The sequence below is a fragment of the Eurypyga helias genome, unplaced genomic scaffold (assembly GCF_000690775.1).
Source record: "Eurypyga helias isolate BGI_N326 unplaced genomic scaffold, ASM69077v1 scaffold683, whole genome shotgun sequence".
NCBI classification, from domain to species: domain Eukaryota; kingdom Metazoa; phylum Chordata; class Aves; order Eurypygiformes; family Eurypygidae; genus Eurypyga; species Eurypyga helias.
The window spans coordinates 37,262-61,519 of record NW_010238976.1 but is presented as its reverse complement, the minus strand read 5'-3'; the positions used below and the strand labels follow the sequence as shown (position 1 = coordinate 61,519).

At 37.9% G+C, this 24,258-nt stretch overlaps 1 protein-coding gene across 1 annotated transcript in view; it reads right to left on the bottom strand.

Annotated features, from left to right (window-relative positions):
- LOC104506870 (histone acetyltransferase KAT6B-like) overlaps window positions 1-24,258 on the bottom strand; it is a 52,303-nt gene that overhangs the window by 5,998 nt on the left and 22,047 nt on the right. Inside the window, 6 exon segments of the mRNA XM_010147981.1 lie at window position 1; window positions 4-127; window positions 1,373-1,639; window positions 2,257-2,416; window positions 4,576-4,807; window positions 22,822-22,915. The exon segment at window position 1 is cut by the window's left edge and continues 185 nt beyond it. Of these exon segments, the coding sequence (XP_010146283.1) occupies window position 1; window positions 4-127; window positions 1,373-1,639; window positions 2,257-2,416; window positions 4,576-4,807; window positions 22,822-22,915 (878 nt within the window).

Sequence of the window (24,258 nt, the reverse complement as noted above, 5' to 3'; positions counted from 1 at the left end):
GCTCTTCATCCGAGTTATCGAACGGCTCATTCAGCACCTCTGTTGTTTCCGAAATTGTCTCTGTTGTAACACTGCTATTAATCCTCCTGCGTTTGCGGCCCCTCTTCTTTTTCAGAATGAAAGGTCTCTGAAAAAATAATTCCACAAATATCACTCTTCCTATGTTCCTGTTTACTAGCTGACTCTGGACATACGTAAATAAAGTTTTGTAAAGTGAGTTTACAACAGTCTATTTACTCATTCAAAACCACCCCACCCTCACATTGTATCAAATTCAAAACTCAGAGAGAGTCTGAAAGTAAAATATCTAAACAGTTAAGATAGGTATGTATCTATACATGCACACAAACCTTTCTGTAGAGTGAAAATTAAAAACTAGCATTTCCTTCATACTGTAGTAACTTACGTTGTTCTGTCAAATGACACTCATAGTAATATTACACACACTGTACTTACACATTTTCCCCCTGTAGATTTTTAATTCCCCAACAACCTTCACAAGTATCAAAGTTTACTGTTCTACGTTTCTGTTTCTGCTGTTTTAGAAATAAGTACATATACAGAAAAAATAGGTAACAGCAAAGGTAGTGCACCTCAAGCTTTACATGGGTCTCAATAATACACTGAAACACACCCCTAGAGTTGGCTGCTGTGAAGGAAAAAAAACTGTTCAACAGTTTGTATTTCTCTCACAGATTTATAGTTACTTTTTAATTTGTTCATCTGAACAAAGGGACATTCCAATTCCCTAATTCTCACCAGAGACACTTAAGCACATATGCTAAGGTGAGTGCTTTAAAATTTTGGGATGTTTAGTTTACTAATGAAAGCCAATCAACTAGCTGACTTTTCAGCAAAATCAACAATTATGTAAACACTGCCATAACCAGAATTTAACGTTTACATATCTTGGAAATTAGAAGAATATGGGTAAAACAACCCTTTGGTTTTATCAGCATTTGCTTTTCAAAAACCAGTATTCCCCTTTAAGGAGTTCCTATATTAAAATCAATAAAAAGACAAACCCCCACAAGCTGGACTCCATCTTAAAATGAAAAAAGGATAAACCATTAAAATATTGAACCAATACCAATGCCAAACAGCAGAGGGCAATCACTAGTTTAAAAATTAAAAGGAAATTCTGATTTTGTATCAGTATTTTACAGTTCTGTGAAAAAATCCAAAGGATAGAAAACTATTGGATGGAGAGGAAGGAACAGAAGACAGGAGTTTGCTTAGTGTCCAAACAATACAGAAAGGATTAAAACAGTCCAATAAATGTTCATAAAAAAACAGATTGCTATTTCTACAGTAACAATTTGATTGAAATCAGAGAAGAAGGACTTTAAACCAAACCACTGCAGTAACACACCTTTCTTTTTATTGCCAGCGACTGGGGCTTTGTCAGCCTGGGAGGTGAACTTTGGTGATTCTCATCCCCACCTTCCTCCTCGCTGCTTTCCTTAGATCGCTCTGTGGATTGCCCTCGCTCCCCCACCACTGCCACACTTTCTGGAGATCGCAAATACGTATTTTTAGATTGTACTTTTGCAGGTGATTGCCTACTATTAGCTCTCGTGGAGAATATTTCTTGTTCTTCCTTTTCCCAGCAGCTAGCTTGTTCCATCAGACGCTCAGCCTGAAGGGTTGAGGTTAAAATAATGGGTCACTGAAACAGCATTTACTTAGCCAGATCTTTTACGTTCAGCTAAAGAGTTACAATAAGTCAACACTGATTAGCACTGCTGGCTAACCTAGCAACATTTCAGCTGAATCATCTAGTAGCTCTTTTACAACAGTTAGGATAACAAACCAAAGAAGATTGCATTTCATGGGATATTTAGCACTATTAATGATGCAGCGAATTGATTTAAGTCCTTTAGCACTACATTACATGCCCACTGACATGGATCACTTTGAGCAAGTTCATAACACAAAGAATCGATTGACACCACAGCCCCTGAGCTCTGCACCAAATTTGATCTGATTACATGCTCTTCGACTACCTCAACAGTGATAAATACAGCTTCATGACAACTGATTCATGTTTTAAAGTTTTCATCTTCATCCCTCCCGAAGTTACCATGTCTTGCTGCACAGCATCCAAAAGTTGTACATTACAATGTCATCAGTATTCTCTATAATTAAGCACTGGTCAAAGTTACAACTGCTCTGCTTAAGACAGTCTGATGTTTAATAGTCAGGGCAATGAAATTTAAAGGAAGGGAAATTCACAATAAGAAGTTCAGCTATTACCTCCTTTTCTGCTTCTCTCTCTTCTTCAGAAACCGCAGCATTAGAAACTAACAAAGGAGTCCATCTCAAACTTTCAGGATCTACTTCATTGATACGTGGATTCGCTTTCAGTTTCTCCATATGACTTGAAATCAGCTTCTCCCTTCTAATAATTACAAATCTACAATCCAATAAACAGTGATTTATTTTATAAAGTGAACACCTAAAACAACCTTCCTACAGTTTAAATCCTTTTGCACAATAACCTGAGAAAATAGATGGGTAAATAAACACATATATCAAACTAAAAATACCAGCTGACAGATAACATGCTTACACTACTAACTGTTTACAAAGAGGAAGTGAGGAAACAACAGTTTAGGAAGTGAAAGCTCAATCCTAAACATCACCAGGGCAACAGAGAGGAAAGTACAGGTTTTATAGTTGACTAAATACACGCAAGAGGTTTTGTGTTGGCACTTCAGTCAGCACAAGAACAATTTCCAATTTCAGTATGACATACAGACATAAATATAAAACACTGGATCGTCAAGTAAAAGGTGAGGAGGTAATTAATAATACAAATGAAGATGGCAGCTAACTGGAAAATAAAGTATATTAGAAACATAAGTTTTCTAACAAAGTATAAAAATGAACCTTAGTCCTATGCTGATGCAGTAGAAAACTACTTTCTGAGTACTATGAAATGAAGTAGCACATTAAAAGTAGGTAAAGACTAGCGTAATAGCACAGTATGTTAATATGTTAGCACCTGTTACAAAGAACTTTACAATTTTCAACAACAAAAAATATGTTGGGGTTTTTTTAGCAAGGACATTAAATGCTATAAAATCAGGTAGGTTAAACACCACCACTGTTTTTCACTGGGAAGGCTTTAAAAAAAAAAAAAACCCACACACAACCAAAAAACAAACCCAAACTAAAACCAGATCTAAACAAACTCTTTTCATAGAATTGTGAAAAACTTCTACTTCAAAACATATTAGAAAAATAAACAAAATGTAGGAAAACTTAAGAAGTTGTACTGTTCCAAAGGAATTGTCTGGCAGGAATTACAAAGATGTGATTTCTTTTCCTGGCTCAGCCACCAACTTTCTGGATACCTTGATCCAGGTCAGTTCATAACCCTGTGTAAGCTTTGCTACCTGAGAAGAAAGACTAACTGACATTATTCCTAAAGTATTTTAAATTCTATAGATGAAAAAACATTATTATCTAACTGGGTGTCAGTATTCAAAAGTTCACTGCAATATTTGTGATAGGGCAGAAGCTTCATGTAAGTAATGAATACCTATTGGTTCTCCCTTAAAATGTACATGTCCCATCACATTGTCCATAAATAAGCACCCCAGAAAGTTAAGTTTTTAATGCAAGGACAGCACCCCTCTTACTACTCTTAACACCACACTGTAAGACTATCTCCCTTTTGAAGACATGCATTCTTACTAGTCCAAAACTTAATAGTTTTGAATACTAGTGCTGGTGAACATAAGTGACTGATGCTGAGCTATTCCTGATCTTAATTTTATTTTTTTGGCAACCCACTGTTTGTAAGACAGTTCTGCTTAATTATAAGGTTTTTATAAGGTTTCTATGATAGGAATACACAGAAGAAGTAAGAAGAGTTTCTTAAGAGTTTAAGTTTCTCTTCAGAAACACAAATACCACTGAAAAACACTGAAGGCATTTTATGAAAAAGAGCCCAAAAACTAAACCAACCCACTTAAAATCTAAAATATATATCAAGATCATTAACAAAGAAGATAATCACAAGACAGGAACTCACCTTCCCAGTGCACTAACTTTCAGCATTGATCATAATACTAAATAGAAACTTCAAAAAAATCATATGGATTCTCAGTACCCTGGGCAGGAAGACTTGATGTAGAGCTGATCTGATCCCATGACTTGTGTGAATTCAGTGAAGCTTGAAAAAGGGGTGTGGAGAGAGAGACCGCCACCCAAATTTTTCCCTCACTGGCATTTAAAGACAGGTATTTGCAAAGCAAGAACTGGAAACTGTACTTATGGAAGATGAAAATTCTTCATTGGCTGTTTCAAGCTGGCCATACACTTCTAAAAACCAGTAAGATGAAAGAGGAACCAAAAAACCCACCACTTGTTTAGGGAGAAACACTCTATATGTAAGACCCCAGTAACAAGACCCGGCTGTATGGACTTATTCAGTAAGATGGTTATCATTCATTTTAAAGTCAGAATTTTACACAGACATTTTCCACATCAACTGTTTTCTAAGTAATGTTTTGTATCAGTATTTTACATTTTTTTTTTTTTTTTTTTTTTACAAGATTCACTGACCTATCTTCTCTTTTATCTATCATGCTATGTTGCTGGAGGGTTGTGGCAATATCATGTGGACACATTCCAGTAGCTCGACTCATTCCTTTGATGCTGATCTGTTTTTCATGGTGGCAGTCAAGGTATTCTAATATGACACTTTTCCAGTAAGCCAAGTACGAGAGACGACCCAGATCAGACAATGGTTTTTCAGGGGATCCTGCTTGACCCTCTCTTCTAGAAAGCAAATAGCCTAGAAGGAAAAGAAACACAATACCTTACTGAGATAACAAAACTAAAGAATTCTGACTACCCCTTAAGAAAGTTGATATTAATAGGAAGATCAGCATGACTGATTACATTATTGGTAACTCTTGCAATTAAAGAAATCCTATCCACAAGAGATTGGTTTTCATCATTACAGTGACATAGAAAAAGATTAAATCCTTGTGAGAGACTCAAATCTTATGTTATGTGAATCAAACATTAGCCAACCCGCCCCATTCTGATCATAAGGCAGGCAAGGAAGAAAGAAAAAGCCAACATGTTTCAGAACAGGTCTCATCATACATCATCTCATTTAGAACTGTAACTCTACGGCCTTTAGAGCAATGTTTACACCTCAGTTTTGTCACTGAAGCTAAGAATTTTCAGAAGAATCTAAAGAGGAAGTTCATGGGTAGCATCAGTTAAGTCAGCTGTCTTCAAGAAGCCCCAGGTGACATTAAGTTTTTGATTAAACAGTTAGTTGTTGTATTTCAGAGGTGACATACGATTCACAAGTTGAATTATTTAGGAGAAATAATTAAAACCTAATCTCTCATAATTCACATTAAGAACATTCACATAATTCCAGTTTGCAGTCCTCAAGACAGTAACTGATCAGTTATTATACAATACACCACCTTCATTTTACATTCTATGAATGTTGTAAGTCCTTTTTAACTCTCTTCAGCTTTAAGAAGCTTTTACAATTTAAAGTAAACACACCTGCTTGGAGATAACAGAAGAAGTCTGGTATTTGCCACCATTAAAACTAATTCAGGAGAAAGAAAAAAAACAAAAACAAAAACAACACAATTAATAAAATGTATCCTTTTACAGTAATTCATCCCTCCAGCATACATATTCTGTACTGTGCCTTTACAAACACTACCAAAACAGGGGCCTTAAACACCAGGCTTAAAAAAATGCTTATTCGACCTTAAGCATGGACATCATGGTTTTCGAATTACATACTCAAAGTCATTTGGAATCCACCAACATATTTGGTTCTTCTGCCTCCCAATATTCTTTTTTTTTTTCTTAAGTTGGAATCCCTCCTTTTATTTTTCAAAGATTGCTTTACAACGTATCTAGTACAGCCATGTCGCATTTGCTAAACAAATCCTCCCGACTTCTTCACAAATTTTCTCCTCAAAGTTAGCTATAAATTAAAAACATGGGAATAATATCCAGCTTTGAGCAAAAAAATGCCCACTTCCTTATTTTGCTGTATGCTCTACCACATACAAATTGTATACACACACATATTATCTATTTTTTATATATATATTTAAATGAGAAGCACACATACACACATACTCAGCCAGGAACAAGAGTCTTCCCTTTTTCGCTGACAATAAAAAAGGTCCACAATAGACTTCGGAAAACACATATGCACTGGGCACCATAGACTAACCTCCAGATTGCATAAAACCGTTTACACAGAAAAGCAGACATCCTATGACATTCCAAGTGATCAGTAACAGCATAGATACTGAAATAAGTAGTGTGCCCTTCATATCTATTTGCATAATTTATGATAAAATGCTAGAGCTTCCTGAAGAATACCATCCCACATCTGCCTGCTTCTATACAGCACACAGTCGCCTACATAAAGCCTGCCTGTATCTGCATGGTACCACTGGAAACTCAGCAAGTACATTTATAATGTTTTAAGAAAAAACACTACCTCAAAACTGAATAAAAGGAAGGTGTTTTAGCACTTCAAGCTGCAGCTTTTTTTTTTTTTTTTAATAATTAGATACTTCTGGTACCAATTGTAACTTGTTGAAAGGAAAAGCCAAACTTCACATTCAAAACCAGACTGCATCCTGAATAGTTTGAAGGTAAAAAAATTATTGTTTTACTTCCAACTGCACAAAAGGAGACCTACAGCATATAGTCTATTCTGCATTATTTTGGACAAAGCTTCACTTGTACCAAAAAAGAATTTCGGATCATCTTGTTTACAACATAGGAAGACAGTTTGTTACTAAGACGTCATTGCCCATAGGAAAACATGCAAAACTGCAGCAGTACAAGTAGTGATAGAAGTCTCAACGCAAGGAGAGGGAGAATAACCTAGATTTTTAAAATAAATTAATGAGGAGAACTTTCAGTTGCTTCAAGTAACTTTACAGCTTAACCTAGCAACTTCACATTCAAGAAAACTTGCGCACTAATAAAAAGTGTTTGTAGGCTGTTTGCAAGACCTGGATTTCATTCTTGTATTTCACTTCAAAACTACTTTGACAAGAACTTTCTTCCTCCACTTCCATTTTCCTCATACGTAACAGGGCTGTTAACTATACTTTCTTAGTAAACATCTTAATAAGAAACCACGATCAAGAGTTTGGAATCATTACTTCGACAACCACAAATAGCGTTAGAGATTTACTAGTATATCCTTGCTCATCGGATCCTTCCAGTGGCTGGGGACTTTGGGGGTAATTTTTAGTGGTCTTTTACACTACATTAAAGCAGGGAAACTTCACCTGCACAGCAATAACATCTGTCGGTATCATTCTCCTACTATTCTACAATATAGCATATGCTTATCCAAGATACTCACATTCTACAGAATCAAAAATATAAGTCAGTGTTAACAGACTCAGTTATATGTAGTGAGCGCTGAATGGAACATTTAACGGATTCTGTGATTTGAATGACATCTATTAAATTAAAACTTACCAAAGAGACGCCAAACAATTGATCTAAGTTGCAGGTAAATAAAAAACACTGATCTTGGTAGCTCGTGTATCTATCCTGAAGCATCTGAAATGAGTACAATATGCCCCTGTTAAACACATACCCCCAGTGCCATTGTGTCTACCTAATCTTAATAATGGATAGCCTCAAAGTGGAAACCTGGAGAAACTTTCTTAAACTATAACCCCTGATATGAGACGATGCCCAGTAGCAGCATTCAGAGGGCAAAATATAACTCCTTCCTACCCACCCCCCAGGAGTAAACAAGTCAGATGGTATCTAACACAAAACAATCCCCACAACAAAATATAAGACCTAATCTAGAAGAACAAAAAAGTTGTCTATCATATCTTCTGGGCATATGAGTGATAGTATCACAAAATTGAACTGCCAAAATACCATTAATGAATTTTTTTTCTTGGCTAATCTCCAGCCTTCATAGTGAAGCATCATGCCACATGCAATTTACAGCCTTTGATTTTCAGCATGCAAACCTCCTCAGAACAACTACGGTTTTATCTCATACAAGATTTAAAACAATTAGAAGAATTTCAATCTAGGAGAGGGTAAGTTAGAATGAGATATACTTTTTTTTATGCTTTCAACACAAATTTAGCAAATAGTCAGACATTAAAACAATTTAAAGAAATTAACTTGAGCAATATCTTGTAACTTCAATCTACAGCATTCCTAGTACGTAACTCCCCTGAAATTGCTACAGCAGAGCCCTCAACGCACGTACACGAGTAACGTAACTCATGTATCTGTGTCAGTCTCCTGAACCTTTCAGTTAGTTAACTGCTGAGTTTGCTATGCTCAGCTCTGTCTCTTAAAACAAATTAAACAGCCAGAGATCAGAGTTCCAGCTTGACAGTGGCCAACCGAAAAATCCACGGGACTAAACCAGGCAACCATCTTGTGACACTCGTGTGCAAACTGAATTAGTCTGGCTCTGTTTGAGCAAATGGAACCCACTAAATGTGTATCATCCCCACACTTTTTGACATTTTCTAAGAACTTGCTAAGATTTGTTAAGTATCACTGTCTTTTGCAAGCAGCAGAGAGTCCATCTTCCTCCTCCATTCGCTGCATTTGCCCATGTGTTCATTAGTACCAGTCTTCATTGTCATGTCCACTAACATGCTTGGTACTGACATGAGATGAACTGGTTTGTATCTCCCTAGCACGCTCCTGAAAATCTTCTAGAAGTTTGGATCGTATCAGCCCCCTTTCAGTCCTATGGCACGAAAGCAGTTTTATGCATACTTTAAGTTACAAACTGCCATAAGCAGCTATTTCATTACCAAGTCTCTTTTATCTCCAAATCCCCAAGACACATCCTTCTTTCCCTGTCATACACACTTCCAAACTTCACTACCTTAGCTTTCTAGTATTAAGCATAAATCACTCTACAGTTTTAAATAAGGCAGATACAATTTAGCTTGAGACAGCTGAACTGAATTTTATTATCTGTTGAAGAAATGCAGACTTGTCCCTTTGTTTTTAACACGGCAGCCCAGGCAGGCTGGCCCTCAAAGGACTAGACATGGATGCAGATTACGTAGAAACCAGTGGCATAGGAAGCAGCAGCAGACACTGAACACTTAAGTGGTGTACTGAGAAAGACCAAGAAACTAAAACTGACTGAAGGAAGGCAAGTGAAATTTGAAGATCATTCTTTAAGGACTCTCCTGCAATCTGTGTGCTCTCTATAGTTGCTTTATATCCTGCAGCAACAAACAAATCAATTTATCATTTAATTTCTGATGAATAGTCAAAGAAAAGAGATTTAGCTAAGAAAAAAAGTTCAGTTTCTTTTAAGTGCTTTTAAGACTGACCACAATCATTATAAAGCCATTAGGTTTTCAGGTAAGCCAGGTAATTTAACTTGATTCAAGTAAACCACAAAACCAAAAAACCCCCCTCTTGCCATTTCCCTCCAGCCCACTTGCAACCTGGACCTAGGTGTTTGAATTGCACTTAGTTTGTGTGCACGCAAGAGAGCATGGCCACACTGTGGCTCAGTTATACATACAGGTAGTTAAACTGTGGTATGCCTGTCGCACAGGACTGAATGAACACTTCATTAGTGGTTTCCTATTCACCTGAGAAGCAGGAGAACTTAGCTAATATGAAGGTTGTGAACAAGTATTTTTGATGTAATTATATTTACAATTTCTATTTCTAAAAACTTTATATCCAGGAACAACCACAGAAATGCTGTATTTTATAATAAAGGTTACTTTGCTTAGTTTAAGAGTAAGCAGTAATTGGTTGGTTAGCATCCACACTTAGGAAAATAAAGAACTGTAGCAGAGTAGGTTCTAAGGCAGTGAAATAGAAGGCTGTATTTGGCTTGCACAGTAAGTGCAAGTGTTAGTCCTCTTTTTATGAAAGTATCAGATCATCTCTTGCAATCTCCAATGGGCAATACAACTGTACATTTTATTGAAAATTCAGCCTAGCAGGAATACAATCCAGCCAGAGCATCCTGAGGCAGTTACACTGCAACCTATTCCAGAAGATGTCATCAGATGAATCTCTAGTATCGTTTCCACAGTTCCATTATCAATGTGCTCCCTTATCAGGGCATCAGACAGATCAACCTCACCACACGCAATAGACACTGTGCTGATCTAACACAATTCCTCCACCCCTTGAACTTCACTGCCTATAGGTAGGCAGTTTCTTTGAGAACAGTGCAACAGAGAGAGGCACTTCACTCTTGAGAGGACATCCTGGGTGATGTTTAACCATTGTTCTGAGAATATCTTCCACCTCATTGCATCGCTTTACAGTGTAGCATGTGGTCTTCAGCAGAAACAGATGAAATACACAGAAATGTGCCTGAACGGCAAATAGAGTACTGAATCTCACTCTGTACCTGGACAAGCGCTTACCAATTGCAGTTCCTTCCTCCTATGCTACTAGCAACAAACCCACGTATTTGTTTTTCACTTACGCAGGTTAAAACTTAAACCAGTCTTCAAAGTGGATCCTGAGAGTAGCGATTCAGGAGTCCTACATTTCATCTGGGATAGATCTTTTGGTTTTTTACCAAAAGCTGGAAATAATAGTTTACACTGCAAATTTAAAAGAAATTTGAGAGTCTGATCTAACAAACAGTTTTATGTATCAATCACATACCACGCTGTAAATAAAACACAGTTCTGATCTTATTTAAGAAGTCACACTCATTACCAATTTCTAGGAACTCAATAATATTAATCTCCCTGAATAAGAAAGTTAAACTAGAGAAGAATGTCTGTTATGTTCTTGTAACTGAGCTAGAACTCCATTTACCAAACCAAACCCATCACCAAACAGTAAAACAGACACCTTAATCTTCAGATGTGTACTACCAAAGTATTTCAGAGTCCTGACCTTGGATCATCCTTGCTGCTACAGAGAACAGAAGTCTTCACTCAAATGTTGTAATTCAAAATTAGATCCTCACTTTTTTAAATCATCTGCAGATTAGATAGGCTTTTACCTTAAAAGAAAAGCTGTGATCAAATGCAGTGCTTCTTTCAAAAACAGAACCACACTGGTGGTAGTTTAATGCAAGCAAAGCAGCAGAGTTCTGCTTCACTGCAAACACTCCTTACAGAGAAATATTTACATCCTGTTTCATCCTTTCACATTCACAAAATTATTAATAAACATAACACACAAAGCTCTCAAATAGGAGCAACTCTTACAGAGCACAAGAACAGTACAGAAAAAGCAACGTAGCACAGGTCCCTAGATTAGAGTAACTCCAAAGAGTCTTCCAGCAACAATTTCTACTGTGAATCTTTACTTCAATTTACATGGAAGAACAACTCCCTACCTTTTAAAGTGCAAAGGATCAAAATTTAAGAGAAGTATCATTGCAAACGCATCAATATAATTACTTATACATTAAAATATTCACAATACAGACAACACTATTATCACATCTGAATAATCTTCCAATCATTTTTAAACCCAGAATGTCAGAAGTATTCTTATAGTAGGTAATGACTGAGAACCAGGACCAAAGAACCACCAAATTAAAATCTATTAACCCTGGCTTCCACAATGAAGTCTCTTTGCCACTGTAATTCGTCTCGCAGTAAAACACAAAAGCAAACTTAAATGGTTCCAAACTCACTCAAGCCTGCATAGAAAGCCCATTCTAAAAACAGGTTTCAACTAACAAACAGGAAAGACATAGCTTAGAACAACTGTCAGGTTGTCAGCTCTGAGAGTCATGAAACAGCTACTGAGCTGCTACAACATACCACATGTCATAATAAGGTAAACTGTCACCAGCTTCAGTTTGCCTACAAGACGTCATCTGTATGTACTGGTATTTAGCAGCTGAGCTGTAAATGGCTTAACTGCCTGTGAATCAAGGACAAGACAGACAACAAAGACAGAAGTACTGCTGCCATTCTAAGGGACATGCCTGCTCTCCAGCTGTGTACTAAGGCCACTGCAATCAAATTAATTTCAACAGCTATACAGAATTGCTGTCAATGCACGACTAAACTCCCTTTTATCTTCCTGAACCTGCTCAGCTACAGTAACAATAGTAACACCTCAGTGATCCTGTAATAGGCTTGAAGAAAGCTGCCTGTGTTGAGTTCCACATCAAGTCCAGTTCAAAACACACCTATGCAACACAGTGCTTAAATGACAGCCTTTACTTCCAAACTTCTTAACGTTTACTTCCAAAGTAAGTTCTCCAACCTTCAGCTAATCTAACACTAACAGCAGAAGTTTCATAAGACAGTATATGTAGAAACACACGTACACAGAATTCATACAGATCCAGAAGCATCTTAGCATTTGTTATGTGACTTAGACCAAGTCAAACACTGTTACCATCTTTGTAAAATCACGATGATACAAATATTTTTTGAACAATTGCCACGTTTTAGTAACTGGGTATGTTTCCCAGTTTCCATGACTTCTCAAAAGATGACAGGGAGATGTCTCCTGAACATGTCAGCCAATTCCCTTGGGTGAAATCTCACCTGGTCCTATAAGTCTGTATACGTCCATTTTACTTAAGTACTCAGTAACTTGATCTTCCTCTACCATGGATGGCATCTCTCTGCTCCTTAAATTCTGTCACAATTGAGAACAGGTCCTGTCAGTGAAAGCCAAGCCAAAGAAAGTACTGAGTACCTTGGATCCCTTCTGAGATCCCCACTGTAGCCCCATGTCACACAACGCCTACTCCATTCAACAGTAGGGCAATGTTCTGATGACTCTCCCTTTGGTAACACTGTGCAACTTTAACTTGTCAATCTCAGATTCTTGGTTAATGCGTGCACATCACATGACACACATAAACCTTTACATACGCTTCCACACACAGCAAAGGTCTCCCAACACCACTGAAGTAACTCCCATACAGAAGACGGAACCGTTACTTATGAAAGCTTTCCAGATACACACTTGAAAGATGCCAGTGCGCTGCTGAAAACCCCGAGCAGATAAGATGCGACAAAATCAAACCACTGCCAGAAGTTGGAAACAGCTTGAGCTCTACTTCTCTGAGGCCCCTAGTCACAAGGTGGAACCTTTCTGAAAGTCATAAGCAATAGTGTGTGCTCAAAAGATGGTCTTTAGGTAATCAGTACTGTTCAACTACTTATATTTTGTTAATGTTTGTGTCAAAAGAAAATGTATTCATGAGAATCTATCCCAAATAAAAGAAGGAACCAGTGAACTATTTGCCCTTGCACGTTCTGAGTTCTTCTCGGTCCCTTTAAAGGCCAGCCCCCACAATGAATTACCAGACTCGGACAGATGGAATCAAGCACTTTTCCACTAAACTTTGTTTTGTTTGAAACATAACCAAGTAAAATAAGTCCCTTAATATGGAAAGGAACAACTCCTAAGTTTTCATGCAATGTTCTGTAGCAAAACAGAGATCCTAAAAGAACAGCAAGTGCTAGTAACTGTTTTTATAATACACCAATACCTCAAGTGAAGATTTCCACTCAATCCTGCATTTCAAGTTCTCCTAAGAGACTTCCTTTTGTCTTATAAAACATCAAATGCTTTGTTTTGAAATTATATGAACAAGTTGAAGACAGAGGTTCAAAAGGGTAGTTGGAAAAATCAAAACAGTTGAGTATTCAGACAGGACAGCTCAACACAGTCAGGTCAGCTCAGCATTCCAAGTTCAGAGGTATGACCATGAGTGGAAGGCAGAAATAGGTAAGGTGAAAGTGTGAGCTTATTAAGACTTTAGATTCCTAAAACTGCAATTCATGTTACCATTTTTTCCCGTAACTATTCTGTGTGCCTCTGAACTGTTCTTATCTATGTCAACGGGAGGGAGGTCAAAGATAGAGGACCTTAAATAGGTGTTAGTACCCTCTTTGAAAGCACTTTTGAGGCAGCTTCAAAGGACCCCAATGCCAAGATCCACACAAACACTATATAAAAAAAAAGAAAGACTAGCTGTAACTTGAGATGCTTAGATCAGTGAACAACCTGCTACATTCTCTTTTCTTCTTTGTCTGGTTAAAGAAAAGCTTTCTTCGTGATGAACAGAGTAAGCCAAAGATTCTTTCATTATTGTTACAAGAAATAATGCCAGCTCTCATTCCTCTTCACATCCTCAAGTAAACGCAACACAGGGGGCCCAAAACCTTTAGTTCCTTTATAGAAAGCTTCACAGAAGAGGTTAGGGCTAAACAAATGCCCTTCATGAAGAGAAGGAAAGGTAAAGATGACTGCATTACAGTCAGACCAACAAAAGGCACCGTTTGAGTGAATTAATTGGCTAACACTTATTTTACCTGTGCCAGTTGCCAGTAAACCCCTTGAGTGGAGGTTCTGTGTACGAAGGGGACTACTTATAAGCAGAGTGAAAGCATAAGCAAGAGAAAAGGAATTGAAGTACCCTTAAAAGCAAGACTTGCATGCACAGAGGGCATCAGTCCTGACCACCAATTGGATGAATGTATTTGTCAGTAGGTTAAGTAGTTTAGAAGATCATTAAAAAGACTGGATTGTTCTCGATTTTAAGCAATGTTTTAAGTTGTTATTTAAATTTACATTTTTTTTAATTATTAAGTGACACTGAACAGTAAATTGTTTACACAACTCTAACTGTTGAATGAATTTCCTTTAAGAACTGCCATTACCTTCTGGTGCTTGATGTGGACAGCACATAAATACCATTGTTAAAAATACACCAAACGTGCTCATTAGAAAATGCTGTTTACCTTCTTATAGGCTCTACGTACTCCTACAGGACTCAATTGACAACACAGCATAGGCAGCTATGCCTAATCTAACAATTAAACTGAGTATGCCCAAAACCCTTACATGGCACTGAGGCCAATCAGCATGGACAGATGGCATCCATACTATTAACTTCTGACTCTCAGCTAGAGTGTTAACCTGGCTGTTAACATAATTCTCTCCTTTCATGGCTCAGGAAAACTGCTGTCACGCTTGGGAAGTGACAGATGCCATGGAAAAAACTGTATCAGGGATGGTTTAAACAGCTTTAGAGTACATAACCAAGTTCTAAAACCCAAGAGCTTTTCCTATCATTGTTTTATTCATACCTACAAAAGATAGCCTAGCAGTACTAAAGAACATGAACACAAGCAAAATGGGGAGTCAGTCTTGAAAGGTCAAAAGGCACATCTAGGAGGAAATCACTGCAAATACTGTATTTGCTCAGGTAAGTGAGCACAACCCACATACTTCATAAGACACAGAGGATGCAAACTGCATTTTTGTCTTACATGAGCAGCAAAACATCACTGCTGTTCACTTGCTTTAGTAAAGCATGCTGCAGAACAAGGAATTAACCAAATAAGGTTTAGAAGAAAGAACCAACAGATGAAAAAGGTTATTGGAGAATCTCATGGTGATACCTAGATAGCCAGCAGAAACAAAACTGTGTGATAAAAAAAGCACACATTATCTACAAAGCATTGAACACAAAAATCCACCTATTACAGCACACTCCAAAAAGCTAAGCCATGGAAATCTGCTAAATATCTACTGTTTACAGCAGTAAACAGGGGGAAAAAATTCTTTACAAGAAGGCAGAACTGGCTGATAAAAGTATTGGCACTGGAAAAGAAAGACATCTGTTAAGAAAGCCACAAGGTTATCTCATTGAGGTGAGATGTCTCACTGTGCCTTAACAACAGGGCGACAGTCTACAAAATAACCACTTTGTTCACCGACTTGCTGCAACAGAACTATGCTCTGCAGTCAGAAGCAGAAATTACTGATCATTGAAGATTCACTAAATTAAAATCTGTTTTCAGCCACCAGTCTTCGGCAGATGGCTTTTCCTGGTCACTAATGCTCTACAAAGACAGCTTTGTCCAACAAACACTTGCTTCCATTGTTAGTGTGTTTGGCCTTGCCTTTTGGCTGTTTTCAATGCTATCAGAAATAAAGATGCACTTCAGTTAAAACAGTCTTTGCTTCTGTATCTGAAGTGACATGCCTTATTTCTTCTGCAGTTCTGATAAATGCACAGTGTCTTGAAGCTATATAAAAGTGATGCCAAGAAATCCCAAGAGGCTGATTTTCTTGGAATAATCTTAAGTCAACAAAGCTAGATTCAAAATCCATCTTTATTCCCTCCTCATCTAAATCTCAGCTTGACAGAATGTTCCTTATTAGTTAGTTAGGAGAGGCCAAACTCATGCCTTCAGGTCAGCAACATAATCAATCATCAAGAAAAGAACATAAAATAAGCAGCAACATTCAGGCTCCCTCACAAATTCACAGCTCTCACAGACAGACACTTTCAACTCCTTCTTAAAGAACAAGAAAAAAGTCAAGTAATTCACAGTTTCATTTGGATAAGATACATTTATAAACACACCAACAAAAACGACCAGAGGTGTTCTGTATTGGGGTACACAAGTAATTCAGTCAGTAGTAAAAAATAACCAGAATTACTCAATACAGGCTACAACAGGTCATAAATGACACAGGACTATTTTCTAAAGATGCTTAAATCTGTGTTGTTGACTTCATAGGCATAGCTAGAGAATACATTTTTCCAATAAAGCCTATTCAAAAAAATCCTGTCCTTTCCACCCTCAGCCTCTCACTCTCACCACCCTCTGTTGTTTGTCACACCCTCAGCTGTAACAAAACAGTTCTTCAGGGACTGTAATGTGAGAAAGGGAATGCTGACATACTCTTGGTTAAAAAAATTATCTTAAAAGAATATGTAGTCCCATTTCATCCCCATCTCAATTCTATTTAGAGCATGGCAAAGTATAACTGTAAAGAATTTTTTTTTTGAAGTGTGTTTATTTCTAGATTGTATTTCGGCTATATTTCAGTATTTGTTACAGCAACTGTAAAACATCTTAATACCAGACTTGGGCAAAGAACAGTGTAAGGGTGTTTACAGAAAGAGTTCATCATTCCACAGCCACCCTCTTTTTTAAAAAGTTATTTCTACTTCATATCCCTATGAATTCTATATAAACACATACCAAAGAAGCAGAACCAACCACTTAGAGCCCACTGCAGTTTGGGTCTAGCTCTAAACAGCAGGCAAGTATGCAAAGTGGTTCCCAGCGGTTCCATAAACATACCAGAACTTACTTGCCATACGTGTGAACACAGTTCCTCTGATCTCTTCAAACATTTTGCTCCATTACAGCTGTTGTGGTTTAGGCCTAGCCAGCAACGGAGGCCCAGGCAGCTGCTCACTCACTGCTCCCCACACTGGGACAGGGAGGAGAAAACACCAGGACAGGCTTGTGGGCAGAGACCAGGACAGGGAGGGATCACCCCCCACTTACAGTCACTCCACCCCACTAAGTCATGTTCACAGTCCTTTGCTGAGCCATTTCCTATTTAGAAGCAAAGCAGGCAAATAAATGTCATCACTAACCCAAATGACTGAGTGAAAAAGTGGATCTCTGATTGATTTATAAATCTCAGTAATGGTACTGACCTCTTATCAACTGCTCTGATGCTTACGCACTGAAAGTATTTAGGAGGAAAGACGTAACTTTTCATTAACAGTTCACTTTCCCTTTACTTGCAGAGCTTTTGGTTCCCCCCCCCTTCTCATTCCTTGGAAACCTGCCTTCCCTGGTGTTACACATCAGCTTTAGCACAAGCACTGCTGCTGCTGGTACTCTGCTGTTTCTGCAAATTAGGACTTGAAGATTTACCCACCTGTGTGAATGGAACAAGAAGAAAAACACTTGACCAAGAAACAGATACCAGATTTGGGGAAATTGAGCAAAACAAAGACATTTAACAGCACCACTTTTCCTACATCATAATACAACTGCTCAAGTAAAAAATTGTTTGTTTATTCCACTGCCAGATCTGAACTGGTTTTGCCTATCATGGTCTCCTAGCAAAAAAATCTGAGCTACACATACCAGAAGGGAATCAGAGGTTAGTTTAAACTAATGGAAAAAAAGAAAAAAACTAAAACCCACCACATTAAAAGTTGCACACACTAAATGATATAAAAGGTCAAAAAGTCAGCACCAACTTTCCCAAACATACAGACAAGTGAAACAAAAAATTCCACACACCCAAAACAAAATAAAGAACATATGTAGCCCAAATAGAATCCTAGCATCACTAAAACCAGTTTCCCTCTCAGGCAAGAACAATCACTTCACAATTAACAGAAAAACTAATTGAAGAGAAGGAATTCTGGAGGGGAGGAAGAATCTGCTACAATCAAATGGATTGGAAACATCCTCAAGACAAACAGCAAAAAGCTAAAGGACTTTCCTCCTCAATGTTGAACCCAGTTGTTACTGTGATGCAAATGAACCATCAACACACTGGCCAGCACAGCTGGAAAAATTTATCCTAATAATGTCACATGCATTTGTTTCCTCCAACTGCTGCTGGGCTTCCAGCATGAAATTTGCAATCCAGTAAGCACAAATACAAGACTGTGAGGAGATGATCTTTGTGAGGAAGTGTGAATCAAAAGACTGCTTTAAATGTACAGAAAACATGAAATACTGCAGTATCACATTCTAGTACCTCTGTGTGTTCTGCCAAACAAAGAGCTACTAATATTCTTTGGTACTGCAGCCTAACAAATAGATACAGGAAGCATATGAAGATTCTAGGCTTGGTGAGAGCTCAAGTCAAGAAAGTGAAGAAAAACTTCTGGTATAGAGAAGCTGCTTAAGTTCATAAAAGAATTGGGACTGTGGGGAGAGGAGCAGCTATAACATTGTAGTGTTAGAGCTTGCACTGTCAAAACCACAGCAGCAACGCAGGCTGAACTGACAGAGGACACACAAAGAGAAGGATGTATGATTCTCGTGACAGGAATGATAGCAGTGTATCACTGCAAATGGACACGAAGTGGAACAAACCCAGAGTGGGATCTCAGACAATAAAAGCCCACTTTCTGGTTTATTTCTGTATTGACTTCAACTGGAGTCTACTTGCTCAAAATCTGATTTGCAGCAAATACAAAAGATTAATGTAGAAGTCAACTATTCTCCCTCAGGTACAACCCTGCAATCACAATCCTGTCAACCTCACAGAACACAAGGAGAACAGGGAAATGAAAACAAACAAAAAAAAGCCCAAACCAGAGAAGTTTGGCAAGAACCGTCAGTCCCGTAAAAGGCAGGAAGGCATAAATATAACAAGCAAATTAAGACCCTTACTCATTCTCAGGAACTGCTTTTGCAGACTTAGATACACACCAAGTCAGAATTAGGTTCCCTTTGTGAAAAATCAACAGGCTGTTATAAAACAGTATTTCATAAAGTATACTCAGTGTAAACAAAATGAAGACTTCGTGTAAACCACTTGGTCTCCAGTATGACATGCTTCTAGAAAACAAAACAGGTTAAACGAATTTTATCTTACAGCAAAATTACGCAAAATAAAACAGTGTCAAGCCTGCCATGTTACAAATACAATTCACCATCTGATAAACATTTAGAAATGGGAAAAAAGTTCAGTTCTATCAGCCCAGCAGGTTCCTATCACAGTCACAACTCAAGTTCCCTACCACTAAGAAAATACTAAAATCTTACCAGGCTTTACAAATCAAAACAGATACAGACAAATGTATTGTTTTTTAAAAAAAATAACATTTCTATTTAAATGACCAATAACATACAGAAAACTACATCTTTGAAATTTTTGCTGAAGACAATCAAGCTAGACGACTCAAACATTTTACAGCATGCTTTGTTCCCACAAAAGTCAAAGTACTCTTCCTAAAAATCTTTCTTCCCCACATGGGAGACTATAGATTCCTGAAGAGACAGGCAGATGGACCTTACACAAAGCTTTATGTTGGTGTCTACAGAATAAGAAATAACAGTATTACCGGTTTCTATTTGAAGTATGGCTATGTTTAAATCTATTTAGCAGAAGATGAGGGGGGGAATAGAATCAATGGTTGGACAACAATTATCTGTTTTTCTTTTACCAAAATGAAGTTATTTGTTTTGCCTTACAAGTTACAGGGTGACCACAGACTTGCCTGTAAATATTAAATTAGTTCAAGACAAAAGAATGCATCACTATCTGAACAAATAAATGCATTTCACTTACCAAAAAAGCAGCAAATTCTGTACCACAAACTACATTTTCACCAGCCTGCTGACAAAGCAGACATTGCACAGTGGCTTACGGCTGTGTTCCTTCCAGCCTTTCCGTCAGGTGTTGAGATATATACGAAGTCATGTGAGCAGTCAACTGCTTGCAGACAGTTCTTGAGACCTTCCCTTTTGTGGTTTGTAACTATCATTTTCTGAAAATTACTTGCTCAGTTACGTTTCTATTATTTTAGTGTAAAAATTGTTCAGGTTACTGTTATTAAGAAGACAAGTACCAGTGACTGCTTCACAAAATTCAAAACAGAGCAGGTTAAGTGCATTACCCGCATGCTGAATGAAGACTTAACATCCAGAGCATAAAATTCATCTTCCAATAACGTTATGAGAACATGACGATCTTGGTAATGTTACTGACAGGAGAAGTTTTAAACTATTAGAAAGTTGCTCTGTTCAAATTTTCAGCAATAACTGGGATTTTGTTACAGTACAACTTCTCAGGCCACTTAGAGCAACTGATTCCCAGAAGACCACAAATGAACAGAAGGGGTAAAGTACAAAGAAGATAGTAGTCGGTCAGTTATAATATAAGAAATAGAAACATAAAATTCCAAGGAAGTAAACTGATTTTGAGGTTTTCCTTGACTTTTTTCTTGTGTGAAAACAGATTCTGGACTCATTAAATGCAGATGAGGTTATGGCTTCAACAAGTAATGGCCTTCCGCCTCCATCCTGCAAAGGGATATCAATACAGCCTAGGAAAACAAGCCTTGAAGTTTTACTTTCCTTTCCGCTCACACCTAGGGAAAAACCAGCCATCAGAAGTTCTCTCACTACCTTTTATTAAGTTTGCACCTCACTCTCACCACAGAGCCAGACTTTAGCAGTCACTTCTTGGTTCTTCATTCTGTTGAAAACCGAGACAGTGATTCCCAGCTAGTTAGAGGGACCTCTGTCCAGAAACCAAAAGGGAAAACACTGTTTCCACAGTGAAGGTACCGAAGGACTGACTGCATGCTCACAGAGCAGGCAGCCTGTTAGCTGCAGGAGAAGCTAAAGCTAGTCTCTGGATTATGTCCTGCATGTACATACCTGCAGCCTGCAATAGGAACATGACTGCAAAGAAAAAAGGCATATGAACAGCACCAGATAAGCTTCAAGCTAAGGATACCAGCACGTCATGTTGCAAGTCATCACAGAAATCCTAATGATTCAAACAACCCGATGTGCTTCTAAATTTTGCACAAGGGCAAGAGGGACAGAACACTCTACTGATTTTTCCAGATTAAGTAGCACATAGCACAGTAGCAGACAGATCACAGATCCAGAGAGACACGGCATATCCGTAGACAGACCTTCTGTGGAATCCACAGGTTTCATAGCTGCACCATCAGTTTTTTAGACAAAACTATCACAAACTCAACCAGATTAACGTTTGTCAAGAATGCTTTTTTTTGAAAGACACCACAAAGTAAAAAACAAAGAAAAAGCCTAGAAATACTTACCAGTTATGCCCAGTAAGAGTTCGCCGCCTCCTTGTGTAAAAAGAAATCCTAAACCTAAATTAGGACGTATTTCTACCTAAGTAACTTTAAAGTTCATTCCACAGTACCAGAAACATGCAGTACTGCTCACTGCCTTTCCTAAAAGGTTGCAGAAGGCACACAATGGAACAGCTGTTGTGTTCACCTCCAGTGATGGCTATGTTTCAAAGGGGCATTAAGTGGTCCAGAACCAGCCTTACCTAACTCACAGGCGTATAGTGAAGACTGTTTATAAAGCCATACGATGATGACACATACTAAGTATCTTTACGAACTCTAGTGTAGTCATGCTGGGTAGAACACTACAGAACACCGAACATGAAAACTGTACAGTTACAATAGTCTTTGTCCCGCTGTTATACTGCAATGTATTTTTATTTGCATTTTAATGTTCTTGTACACACCTTCAGGGCAAGAATCCTATTATCCTAACTATCTCTACTGTCATGTAATTCTAGAGTGCTTTAAAAAAACATAAGTAATAATGAGAACTAACCGCATACAACATACAGTAATTCCTTATCATCCTCCCTCTAAATTACAGTAGAAAGTTGGATTCAGTAGTACTGAGGACACTTAGCGGAGAAGTTTCTTTGGATAGCTCTGTCCCGAGTTTCACTGCAGCTTAAAGACTTGGAAAATAACAAATTACACCTACACAAGTGTGCCTGAAGATTTCTAACAGGTAAGCAAAATGAAGCAGCAAGTACATAGACAGCCATGAGCACCTACACTCCGTTTGGTAACAATTTCCACTAAGGAAGTCATAAGCCAAGACAAAATCCAAAACACACTCCTCCTGTGTAGCAGTTCTTCAGCTAAAAGAAGATATAAGTTAGAAATATTATAATGTAGAGAATGCCTTGGACTAACACCTTCTTAGCTTTAATCACAAATAATTGCCTCCTCTTATACTAATGAGCAAGGCAAAATGGAAAGTAATTTAGACAATTCATTCAGCGTAATAGCTTTGTGAGCTAGTATTACTGCTGAGAGATTCATTCTCAATTTCCTTGAGTACAATAACAGAGCAGCAGTAAGTTTTTCACTTCAGGGAGCTTTTCTATCCTATGTAAATATAAACAGAAATCCCATTATCTATTGATAAAAACAACAAAGCAAGTTAAATAAAGTTTCGTATGTTACAATTTCTTATAACAGCCATCAGCTCCCTGGATCACAAGAGTAAATAAAACACTTACTGAAATCAATGAGAAACCTTCCAAATCCTTGCCTTTGGTACTGGGGCATGATCATTATGCAGGAGACATTGTACTTCTGCTGGCAAAGCTTTTCCTGTGGGAAGGAGAAACAGATCAAGTATGTCAAAGCACTGCTGAAGTGGGCAATTGCCCGCACCTGCCACTGTCCTTGTAAAATATCCCAATAAGGTGAACAGATGCACGGGTCAGTACCAAAGTCAAATAATTCCATGCTAATATTTGATTATAAGAAGGAAGTATCAAACATAACTAATTAAAAAAGTATTTTGAAGGGTAACTATTCAGTATCTTAAAAATTAAATAAACTTCATTGTGCTGTTTCGATAGTGTAAGTGTCATATAAGAGGAGGACGGGTGGAAGAGGGCAATAATTTCATGCTTCACTGCCCGTTCTGTCAGGGACGCAAAAGTGGAAAATAACATCCATTCACACGGTGAAGTTTTATTTTGTGCAACTGCTAAAATAAATGCCTGCTGGTTTCCATCTGTATTTTGCCTTTTCTCTCTGATTGAACATGGGGTCAGGGTGGATGGGAGGAACCCCATACCCACAGAACTAAGTAGTCTTACTTAAAGCATACGAACTTTTTCCAAGATGAATACTTCTCACCCAAATCCAAATTAAGGCAGAATGCTCAGAAGCCAAAGCTCTTTCAGGCAGAATGAAGTTGTGTAACATACAGGCAATGGAGGCAAATATTGCATTGATTGTTTAAGACAACAGAAGGAAGAATCTAAACTAGGAAATTGTTCTAATAGTGTAAGGTTACACATTCTTTCATATCTACTGATAAAAAGGAAGAGCCTTGAAGCCTTATTAGCTTTAAAAAAATACAGTCCCCCCTCATCAACACTAGGCAGTTTTGAGGGAGACCAAACAAACAACCAAAAATATCCAAGTCAGCATATCTGACAAGAAGTTGTGGCAAGCACAGGGGATCATTTGAGACACCACCTATTATTCAGCCACTGTACACAAAATGACACCAGACTAGTGATGACACTGACAGGATCACATGCCAGTATGTTGGCTTCCAAACCTTTCTTCAGTGATGACAGCAGATACCTGTGCCATATTTCACCAGGTTTCTTAGTTCCTATGGTATGCTAAGTATTTTCTCTCTACAGGCCTCCCAAACTGTCAAGACTGCTGCTAATCCAAAGTTCACATCCTGGCAACGTATTTGTAATCAGGCAAGAAAAGCCAGAGCATTTCTGCCAGCAGGAGCCCACACACATTTTTAAGAAAAGAGGGTGGGATGGACACAACACACGTGCAATTCAGTACTTCAGTGGAATTTGACATTAAGGGTTTTTTTTATTAAGTTGTGGTAGCTAAAACATTTGTGATCATCAGATGTGACAAACAGACTGGCCAAAAGCAACAAGGTTGAAGCAGGGGAAGAAAATGCATCC